At 43.9% G+C, this 11546-nt stretch overlaps 1 protein-coding gene across 3 annotated transcripts in view; it reads left to right on the top strand.

Annotated features, from left to right (window-relative positions):
* The window catches only part of MFSD3 (major facilitator superfamily domain containing 3), a 10580-nt gene extending 1479 nt beyond the window's left edge, over positions 1-9101 (top strand). For all 3 annotated transcript variants that reach the window (XM_042464142.1, XM_042464141.1, XM_042464143.1), the window contains exons 2-7: positions 655-734; positions 2140-2840; positions 4592-4739; positions 5701-5807; positions 7448-7557; positions 8506-9101. In XM_042464142.1, coding sequence (XP_042320076.1) covers positions 2162-2840; positions 4592-4739; positions 5701-5807; positions 7448-7557; positions 8506-8664 — 1203 coding nt within the window. In that variant the 5' untranslated portion in view covers positions 655-734; positions 2140-2161 and the 3' untranslated portion in view covers positions 8665-9101. The remainder of the gene's footprint in view (positions 1-654; positions 735-2139; positions 2841-4591; positions 4740-5700; positions 5808-7447; positions 7558-8505) is intronic.
* The last annotated feature ends 2445 nt before the right edge of the window (positions 9102-11546 follow it).

Here is an 11546-nt window from a genome sequence, read left to right as displayed (position 1 = left end):
AATGATTCCTTAGGGGCAAATATCCTATTCCCCTATGTTTCCTTATACTGTATGGGTAAGTGTTCCCCAATGATTCCCTATGGGCAAATACTCTGCAATGATTCCCTATGGGCAAATACTCTGCAATGATTCCCTATGGGCAAGGACAGTCTGCCCTTCTTATACATGGATTTTTTATACACGGATTCAAGCATCCACAGTTTGAAAATGTTCAAAAAAAAGGATAAATATCAAACCTTGATTTTCCATTTTTATAAGGGACACTATTTTGCGATGTCTTGAGCATCCACAGATTTTGTTATCCACGGGGGATCTTTGAACCAAACTCCAGTGTATAACAAGAGTCCACTGTATTCCCCAATTGTTCTCTATGGGCAAGTATTCCCCTACGTTTCCTGATGGGAAATACAAATTAAGAGGTAAAGCAAAAGTCCACTTTGAATACGGAGTCTTTTTTATTAACTGATGGTTAAAAAAAGAACTAGGCATGTTTCTGATGTCTGCAAACTAGAAGGGGTGTTCATGTAGCATGATAAAATAAAACATTGTATTCCACAGACGGTGATACTGCGGCTCCCAAGGCTAATGTCCCCTTCATTTTGGTACAATGGGTGCGACATTTCCATCCTTTTCCCCTTGATTTTCCTCTTCCAGGACATGCCCCAAGGATGGAGTGCTGAAGAGTAACTACCGCATCAGTTTAAAAAGGAAAGAGACTGGAGGAGGTTTCCAAGGTAATTATGGAATATTTCTCTGGTTTTGCTTTAACTTTTAAATGTTTTGTTTTCTTTGGTCAACTGCCTTAAGGCTGCTAAGCAAAGACTAGGGCTGCATCCACACTGCAGAATTAATGCAGTTCAAAATGATAAATTGTGGGATGTGTAGTTTTGTGAGATATTTAGCCTTCTCCATAAGAGAGCTCTTGGGCAAGTCACACTCTCTGAGCCTCAGAAGAACACAATGGGAAACCCTATGTGAATTATCATTATTATTATTTCTTACCTGGCTCTCCCCATGGATCAAGGCAGGGAACAACGATTAACAGACACACCGTAAGAGTTAAATTAATTACATTGATTTCTGATGTTAATTAAAATGCAAATCAATTAAAAATGGCATGGATACAATTTAAAAGGGCAAGGTATATACATATTAAAGCAATCCACATTTAAAGTTCATCATTTGAAATCCACAATCTAAAAATCATCTGGGTAAGTCTTCAGGGACGGTCTTTAATGCTGTTTTGAATTCAGAGAGAATTCAGAGAAATGTTGACAAGAAATCAAGGACCAGTATGGTGTTATAGATTAGGATGACAGATACAGATTAAACACAGCGGATGCAGAGTGGAAGGGAATGATCACATATTCTTGGGGACTGATTCTGTCATTTTTAATTCTGCATTGAAAGTTGGATTCTAACAGCCTTTGAGCTTCTGAAAGGGTTTGAAAATGGTTTTGAACAGAAAAATGCAGGTAATTAAAGGCAGCCATGGTAAAGCCTATGCATGGCATAGTGATTTGAGCGTCGGGCTAGGACTCTGGGAGACAGGCTTCAAATCCCCACTCAGCCATGAAAACCCTCTGTGACCTCAGCCAAGTCACACTCTCTCAGCCTCAAGGGAATGCAATGGTGGCAACCTCCTCTGAATTAAACCTGCTAAGAAAACCCTGTGATAGGGTCTACATAAGTCAGAATCGACTTGAAGGCACATAACAACAATTTGAAAGGACAAAGGACTAATCTGCACTGCAGAAATAATGCAGTTTGACATTGCTTTAACTACCATGGCTTAATGCTATGGAATTCTGGGATTTGTAGTTTTGTGAAATATTTAGCCGTCTTTGTCAGAGCTCTGGTGCCACAACAAACTACAGGATTCCAAACTCCCAGGATTCCATAGGGTGAAGCCATGACAAAGCAGCGTCAAACTACATTATTTCTGCAGCACAGATGCAGCCTAGGTCCTTCATCAAATTGCAAATCTCAGGATTCCATGGTAGGAATCCATGGCAGTTAAAGCAGTGCCAAACTGCATTATTTCTGCAGCGTAGATTAGACCTAAGCCTTCCTTCTCCATAGTTTTGCCATTCTGCTTGTCCCTTTAAAACTGCCCATCTTCCTTTCTCTTCCTTGCAGGCTGGCAACCAGTGGCCGAAGAATGAAGCTCAAGTATGGCATCCTTGGAATGCTGTACTTTGTCCAGGGAATACCCTACGGTCTGCAGTCCGGACTGCTGCCCATCTACTTCCGAATGGTGGGCCTCTCCTTCACCAAGATTAGCCTGACAAAGGTCCTTTATGCACCTTGGATGTTCAAGGTGATGTGGGCACCTTTGGTAGACCATTATTTTGCCAAGAAGACCTGGCTGTTGCTCACCATGTGGGGTTTGGTTCTGGCCTGCCTGGCTTGCTCTCTAATGACACCAGAGGTCAACTTCCTCCCCGTGGCCCTTATCTTCCTCTTCATGAACTTCTGTGCCTCCATTCAGGACATAGCGGTGGACGGGGTGGCCATCCAGTTCCTGGACTTCGAGGAGATTGGCTACGGCAACACCATCCAGGTTGTGGCCTACAAGCTGGGCTCTGTAATGGCAGGAGGTGGCCTGGTGGCTTTCCTCTATCACCTGGGCTGGAGTGCCATCTTTGTATACCTGGCTGTCGTCTTCACCTTGGCCATCATACTCACCTCGATTTCTGACCTGAAGTTAAGACAGGGGCGTCCATCTGTGGACAGCTTCATCAGAGTTGGCACGGTGAACCCCTGGAGCATCCTTCGAGAGCTTTTTCATGTTCCAGACACTCGTTGGACTGCTTGTTTTGTCTTCATTTACAAGCTGGGTGAGTCCGTGCCAAAGTGAGCAGTGGCACAATTACAAGGAGCCCTGCACATTCATTGGGGGTTAGGGATACAGGACTCCTGCGAAAGTGGAAAAAACACAAATAAGAAAACATTTTTTAAAAAAAAATGTGAGAGCACACCTCTCTAGAATCTCTGGGTCCTATAGTGCAACTTTATCATCCTTTACAGTCCACCAAACGTTGACTGTAAATTTGTGCTGAGGATCCTACAAATGCCTAGAGAAGTCTTCCAGTGAAACGTCTGGTAAAAGTTGCCCATAGACTGTGCTGAAGGGCCTAGAGATTTCTAGAGAGAACATATTAATCAAATCATCAGGAGTCAAATCCACCAATATGGAGAGCCAACTGTATTAATTTGGGATTCATATATACCTCAGATAACCAAGAATGTATCCACACTGCAGAAATAAAGCAATTTGACACCACTGTGACTGTCATAACACAATCCTATAGAATCCTGGGATTTGTGGTTTGGTGAGTTATTCAGCCTGGTGTGTCAGAGAACTCTGGTGCTTCTCTAGAATACAAATCCCAGGATACTGGAAGACAGAGCAATGGTAGTTAAAATGATGCCACACTCTCTCAGCTTCAGAGGGAGGCAAAGGCAAATCCCTCTGAACAAACCTTGCCAAGAAAATCTCATGGTGGACTAGTCTTAGTGTCGCCATAAGTTGGAAATGAATTGAAGGCAACACAACAACAAGCTGCACTGTTTGCTACATTATTTCTCAAAGTGGTGCTACTCCAGGAGGTAGCTTTGTGAACTGGTGCTGGTCCCTGGAAAGTAAGGTTCTCAAGCTTCCATTTTTATGCATGGAAATCCTATATTGTGAGTGCTTGAAACCCATTTCCATATTGGAGCTGTAAAAGACTCCCCAAATCTTGTATTGCTTACATGGGAGCGAGGGGGGTCCTGAGAGCAACATTAAGAGTCTTGGAGGCCATGTACCACATTTCCCCTACCCCATTCTAAATCAATTGACATAAGCTGCCTTGGGATCCATAATATGGGGGGAAAACAGGATATAAATAAATACCTATATAAATATTTAGTACCATATGGTGCTATAGAAAAGTGCTGGGGATACTGTGGATAGCCAAAAAGACAAACAAATGGATCCTTGAACAGATCAAGCCTAAAGGCTCCTTGGAAGCCAAGATGATTGAACTGAGGCTGTCGTACTTTGGTCCCATCATGACTAGGCATGAATCATTGGAAAAGGCAATAATGCTAAGAAAGATAGAAGGCAGCAGACCGCATACCAGATGGTTAGACTCGGTCAGGAAGGACATAGGTTTGAGCAGAGCAGTGGAGGATTGTATGTCTTGGAGATGTCTCATCCACAGGGTCACCATGAGTCGAGATCAACTCAAGGGCAGTTAACAACAAATGGTGGGAACCTTGGCATACCCTCCAGCAGTCTTGCTTAGTCCTCTGCCAGCCCACTGTTTCAGCTGCTTTTAAAATGGCCCAATTTCTCTCTCCTCCTCCCACTTTCCCCTTCAGCTTCATTCATTTGCCGCAAACTGTATTCAAAGTGCAAAAGGAGTTTGTACTCAACTAACTCAGCTGAGGGAAGAGGAAGATAAGGGGTGGAAGCTCAGTCTTCCCAGGCAAAAGCAACCTGCTGCACCCTCCTGTAGCCTGTGTGTTCTTCCTCCTTCATACCTTTTGCCCTCTTGGCCGTATTGCAGAACTGAACTGAATCTCTTTTTTTTTTTCTTTGCAGGTGAACAAGGCTCCATTTCCATGTTCCCCCTCTTCCTTCTGGAGCGGCACTTCTCTCCGCAGGAGCTTGGCTTCTGGAACGGGATTGTGGCCATGGCCTTCTCCATTGCAGGTTCCTCTCTGGGGGGCCATCTGATCTCTAGACGAAGGTAATGTCACCCCTTATGGAAGGAGCAGACAAAATGTAGCCAGGGGCCACATGCAGCTCTCCAAATTTCTACACCATCCTATGTCTTCTAGGGACAAGGGGAGATTTTAATCAATTTTTTAGCTGCCCTGGGCCATTTTAGGGTCAGGAGAAGCCCAAAAATGACTTCCTTTTCCTGTTGTACAAAAGCCCTCTTCTGAACTTAAAATGGTCTGGGCAGGGGAGCAAAAAATATTGTGAACATGCCCTCTCACTCCCTGGAGAGTATTTGGGGACAAAGCATAATTCTAAATTTTTCACTGGGGAGGGGTGTAGTGTGTGTCTATGCAGCTTTTCAAGGTTTCCTGAGTTCCTAATGTGGCCCTCTTGCCACCAACAGTTGCTCTACAGCAATGGTCCTCAAACTGTGCTCTTTAAGGGATTTTGGACTTCAGCTTTTTTCAGAGGGGGTGGCTTTGCCTTCCTCTGAGGCTAAGAGAGTGTGATTTGCCTAGAGTCACCAAGTGGGTCACCAAGTAGGTTTCTATGGCTGAATGGGTATTTGAACCCTGGTCTCTTGGAATCCAGCGTTCAGATCTGGATCTATGCCACATTCCTTGTCCTAGAGTTTTCTCTAGAGTTTTCTCAACAAAATTTGTTCAGAGGAGGTTTGCCATTACCTTCCTTTTACATTCAAAGACTGTGATTTGCCAGAGGGTACCCAGTGAATCTCCATGGCCAAGTGGAGATTTGAACCCCGGTTTCCCAAAATCCTAGTCCATCACTCAAGCCATTACACCACATGGACTCTCGAGAAGCTGGACTTTCCCTTAAAGCAAGCCCAACTTCTTCATTTGCCTCTCAGTCCTCTGCCCTCTACTCAAATGAAACAGCCCTTTATCCTCAATGATGTCTTTGGTTGTATTTCAGTTAGCCTGATCTACCTTCTCTGCTGACTTCCCTTGGTGGCTTATTCTTCCCAGGAATCCCTTGCCTCTGCTGAAGACCCTGCTCATAGTCCGTTTCTGCAGCCTGACCATCCAGACACTCCTGGTGGCCTTCTATCAAGACAAAGTGACTTTCTTCGAAGGTGAGTTGCTTGGCCTCCACACGGTCATCTTTCATACCATGCTCCTTGGGACTTGGTTTGAGTTGCATCCAGACAAAATACACAGCCTGGCTTCCAGAAGTCTCAAATTCTACCACTTAGGATGACCTGGATGTCTGTATGTTTGCAGAATGCAGGGTAAGAACTTGTTCTAGAATAAAGACACAGGAGGAAGAGGCCTTCTGTTCCCACAATAGTGTAGCAAAAGAAATGCTGTTACTGGCATGTTTTGAACATACTTGATCTCCTCTGACTTTGAAAACTCAGCAAGGTCAGGCCTGGTTAGTCCTGGGATGGGAGCCCACCAGACAACTCCAGAAAGGTCTAGGAAAAGATTCCTGCCTGAACTCACTGATGAGCCATAGCTGCCAGTCAGAGTTGGCAGTACTGGGACCATATCAAGCAGCTTCCCATGTGGCTACGCAGAAGGCCCCAGGTTCAGTCCCTGGCATCTTCAGGTAGAACTAGAAAGGAATCCTGTCTGAAACTGGAAAGCAAAAGCTGTCAGTCAAAGCTAACATTACTGGCCTACATCGCTAGACTAGGTTGATTCAGTACATGTTGAGCTTCCCTTAACCAGAATTCCAAAATCTGAAATACTCCAAAAACCATATTGTTTTCCATGGATGACTGAAATAATTACACCTTTGCTTTCTGATAGTTCATTATACACAATCTTTGTTTCTTGCACAAAAATTATTTAAAATATTGTGTATAAAATTACTTTCCGGCTATGTGTTTAAGGTGCATGTGAAACATAAAATAATTTTGTGTTTGGATCTGGGTCCCATCTCCAGGATATCTCATTATGTACATATATGCAAATACAGGTACAGTATTGCAAAATCCCCAAAACTTCAAAATCCAAAACACTTCTGGTCCCAAGCACTTTGGACAAGGGAGAGTCAACCTGTATAAGGGCAGCTTTCTAGGGTTTCATTGTCACTGCAGAAATAATGCTGTTTGACAACACTTTTACTGCCATGATTCAATACTATAGAATCCTGGGATTTGTAATTTGTTGTGGCACTAGAGCTCTTTGACAGAGAGAGCTAAATAGCTCACAAAACTACAAATCCCAGAATTCCATAGCATTTAGCCATGTCAATTTAAAGTGGTGTCAAACAGCCTTAATTCTGTAGTGTAGATAATAGCCTTAGATGGACCAGGACTCTGAATCACAGATTCCTATATATTACTCTTGTTAATTGCATCTTTTCTCATGCTTTTTCTGCACAACTATTAAAAATCTGGGATATTGGTCTTCATTCACTGATGGTGCTCAGCGTGGACCATAGAAGTGCATTATGGGAATAAAAGCCACAAATGGAGGTCGCTGAAGTGGTAGATTGCACAAAAGCCTCTTTCATCTCCTAGAGAAGTACTATGCATTTGTGATTCTCATGCTAGCTGAGCTTGCTTTTTTTTGCTAGACAACAAAAACCTAGTTCACCAAGACCTGACACTAGATTTCTGCTCAGTATTGCTCATGTGGCTCTGCAATTTCCGAACCCTCAAACTACAGCTCCCTCCAATTGCTGCAAGCCCAATGGGTGCTTCTCCTTGACATCCCACTGGCTCTAAGTTAGCTAAATCCTCTCCTTCTCCCGATCTCCTTTCAGTGGCCGCTGTGTTGAGCATCTGTGTCCAGCACTTGATCGCAGGGCTGATCACCACCGTCACATTCAGCTTGATGATGCGTTGCTCTCAAAAGGCAAAGGATAGCATACAGGTACGGCTCAGGCCTCTGTTCTCCCTCCACCCTGAACAAAAATATGTTGCTTTGTTCTGGTCATTGCTGTGCTTCCACCCCCGGGGTCTGGCATTTAAAGCAGGACTGGGGATGCATCCACATTGCAGAAGTAATCCAGTTTGACACTTTAACTGGCATGGCTCAATGCTAGGGAATTATGAGAATGTTTGTTGTGGCACCAGTGCTCTTTGTCAGAGACGTCTAAATAGCTCACAAAACAATAATTCCCAGAATTTAATAGCATTGAGCCATGACAGTTAAAGTGGTGTCAAACTGGATTATTTCTACTGTGCAGATGCATCCTGGCTATGTTGTGCCCCACATAAAGATTTGTATAACCCCCAGGCACTTTTTTGCCCCCAAAATGTTTGCTGAGATTTTTTGGGGGGGCACTTTTGTCATTCCTTATGTACACTTCCTAGTGACACAGAAGTTGACTTTTGGTTCACTTCCTATTGGGGAGAAAAAACCTCTCCTGGGTTTGAAATGGCCAAAAATGTTGTGAAACTGGCCCCATAAACCCTGCCAAATGTGGGGTACTGCAGGGTTATGTGGTCCTTAAAGGTCCCCTGGGACTGTCCCTCAACAACTATCCACCAAACTTTGACAATGGGTTTTTTGTGGGTTTTTCAGGCTATGTGGCCATGTTCTAGAAGAGTTTTTCTTCCTGACATTTCGCCAGCATCTCTGGCTGGCATCTTCAGAGAATTCTCTGAAGATGCCAGCTACAGAAGCTTGCAAAACATCAGAAACAAACTCTTCTAGAACATGGCCACATGGCCCAAAAAAACCCCACAAAAAAACTATGGATGCCGGCCATGAAAGCCTTTGACTTCACATTTGACAATGGGGTTGTGACCTTTTCCAGGGTCGGCTGTTCAGAGTCCTTGCACTGCACTGCTTATGCTGGCTCCTTTCCCTCCACAGGCCACTCACTACAGCTTTCTTGCCACCCTGGAAGTGCTGGGCAAATTGGTGTTTAGCACCCTGGCAGGTACCCTGGTGGACTGGCTGGGGTTCATGAGTGCCTTTGGCGTCTTCCTGACCCTCTCCTTCACCTCCGTCTTGTACATGCTCAGAAGATGACAGCCAGCCTTTGGAAAACGACTGCAGGGATGAAAAGGAGGGGATGGTCTTGTCATCTGGAGAGAGAGAAATAGAGATGCCCTAGGAGCCTTCTTAGGATCTCTACAGCCCCAGAATAAAGGCGTGTGGCAATCCTGCAGCCCTTAGGACGGACGTGGAACATTAAATCCCACCCTTCATAAACTTTGCCAATCCTCAGTAAAGAGAAAGGCAGGCTTTATATCTTTATTTTAGGGAGGGAAGGAACCTCAGAGAGGAAAGACCTTGCCATCTGGGCTATATATACAGTACTCTTAAACACAGCCACTCAGAACCTGGGGATGCCCCTTGAGTCCTTTTCAACTTTTTATTGAAATATAAAATTTATTAGAGAGGTATTTTGTAAGCTGCCCCAGGGACCTTTAGAAGTGCACAGTGTCAAAGAAATAAATGATATTTTTAATAAATAGGCACCATGGGTCTTCATTCTGCTGACAGTATGATTATATTTTACATTTTGCCTGTTTCTGGTGATGTGATTTTTTTGGTCTTTGTAAGCAGCCTTGAGTTCCAGAGCTATGAAATGCATAGAAGAAGGCGGGCTATAAGGGATATATATATAAGTTCTACGGTCTCCCAGATGTTACTGGCTGGACTTCTAGAGTCTAGACCATCAGTGGTTCAGGTTCCATCCAGAAATCTAGGAATCGTGTCTGAGTTTATCCCACAGACCTCCCTTTCAACTGCAGTCAAAGTCACACAATCAGGTTGCTAATTGTCATTGTGAAAAGTTGACACTCCTTTAAACAAGCCATGTGGGTTACTTCAGTTTTAAAGAACGCATTTTCCACCAAACTGCTGCCAAACTGCCACTGCATGCTTTGTGATGACTTCTGTATACTTTTGGTCTGTTGGAGTAAAACCAAAGAAACAGTTTCATAGAACCTTAAAGCTGGAAGGGATCCTCCAAGGGCTACCTAGTCCAAACCCTTGCCATGCATGAATACACAAGTAAAGCACTCTCAAAACGTGCCCATCCAACTTCTGCTTAAAGACCTCCAAAAATCATAGAATCATAGAATCGGAAGAGGCCACAAGGGCCATCCAGTCCAACTCCCTGCCATGCAGGAACTCACAATCAAAGTACTGTACTCTCTCTGAAAGATGCCCATCCAGCCTGTGTTTAGAAACCTCCAAAGAAGGAGATTCCATCACTTTCCGAGGGAGTGTGTGCCACTGTTCTGACTATCAAGAAGTTTCTCTTAATGTTGAGGTGGAATCTCTTTTCCTGGAGCTTGCATCCATTCCTCCAGGTCCTGTTCTCTGGAGCAGCAGAAATCAAGCTTGCTCCATCCTCAGTATGACATACCTTCAAATGCTTAAGCAGGGCTATCATATTACCTATTAACCTTCTCTTCTCCAGGCTAAACATCCCCAGATCCCTCTTTCCTCATAAGACTTGGGTTCCAGACCCTTCACCATTTTGATTGCCCGCCTTTGGACACGCTCCAGTTTCTCAACATTCTTCTTGAATTGTGGTGCCCGGAACTGGACACAGCATTATTCCAGGTGAGGCCTGACCAAGGCAGAATAGAATGGCACTATTACTTCACTTGATCTAGTCACTATACTATACTTCTGTTGATGCAGCCTAGAATCGCATTGGCCTTGGTAGCTGCCACATCACACTGTTGACTCACGTTCAGCTTGTGGTCTACTAGGACTCCTAGATCTTGTCAAAGTGTAGTAGCTTATATTTCTCTCTGTTGAAATTCATTGTTAGCTTTGGTCCAGCTTTCTATTCTATTAAGGTCATTTTCATCATTTTTTGTCAGATGAATGGATCTTAGCTGATAGATTATGACCTGAGGAAAGTGTGGGTGGGCGATACAGTCGCTGGGAACTGAAATGCATGCAAGAACAAACACGGATCATTGCAGAAATGGCAGCCAGCAGGAACACAATGAAGGTGTGATATAATTTGCAATGCCATTCCTTGTGAAATCACAGATCTTCAAAGCATGCAAAGAAAGTGTTCAAAGTATCGATTCAAGCAGTGTGATAAAAGCCTTTGAACCTTGCACTCTTCTCTCCTGTATCTTGATGTAATCTCATGGGAGCAAGAGTTCCAGATGAAGCAACATCCCAGGGCATCAGATGAAGAAAGAGATTTTCAGGCCATGAGAAGTTTCAGAGTCTTTACATTACTGCAAGATTCATTTATTTGTTTGGTTTGGTTTTGCTACAGCAGACAGAGGTCCAATCCACACTGCAGAAATCATCTGGTTTGAGACCGGTTTAACTGCCCTGGCTCAGTGCTAGGGAATACTGGGAGTTGTACTTTTGTGAGACATTTAGCCTTCTATCTATCTTTATCACACTGCTTGAACCAGTACTTTGAACACTTTCTCTGCATGCTTTGAAGGTCTGTGATTTCACATGGGCACTACACCCTCCTTGTGTCTATCTTGATGGCTGTTGTTTCTGCAATGATCCCTGTTTGTCTTGCGTGCATCTCAGATCCCAGCGACTGTATCTCCCACCCACACTTTCCTCAGGTAATAATCTGCCAGCCAAGATCTATTCATCTGACGCAAATGTAAGCCTCTTAAAATCCACAAAATAGCACAGGGTTTCTCAGCCAGGGTTCCCTGGATCTCTAAGTTTCCGTGTGAGAGGTTGCTGGTGGCTCAGGAATAACCTCTTGGCTATTAAAGCTGCTTCACATGTGAGCATCCATAGAGAAATAATAGAGAGTATGCTTATCAGATTTGCAGATGATACTAAACTAGGTGGAGCATCTAACACTCCAGAGGACAAGATCAAAATTCAGAATGACCTGAATAGATTAGAAAGCTGGGCTAAAGCTAACAAAATAGTGGGAAAATGAAATGCACAGATAT

The sequence above is a fragment of the Sceloporus undulatus genome, chromosome 4 (assembly GCF_019175285.1).
Source record: "Sceloporus undulatus isolate JIND9_A2432 ecotype Alabama chromosome 4, SceUnd_v1.1, whole genome shotgun sequence".
In the NCBI taxonomy this organism is placed as follows: Eukaryota; Metazoa; Chordata; class Lepidosauria; order Squamata; family Phrynosomatidae; genus Sceloporus; species Sceloporus undulatus.
The sequence above is the reverse complement of the archived record's forward strand: the minus strand, read 5'-3'. Positions and strand labels throughout refer to the sequence as shown.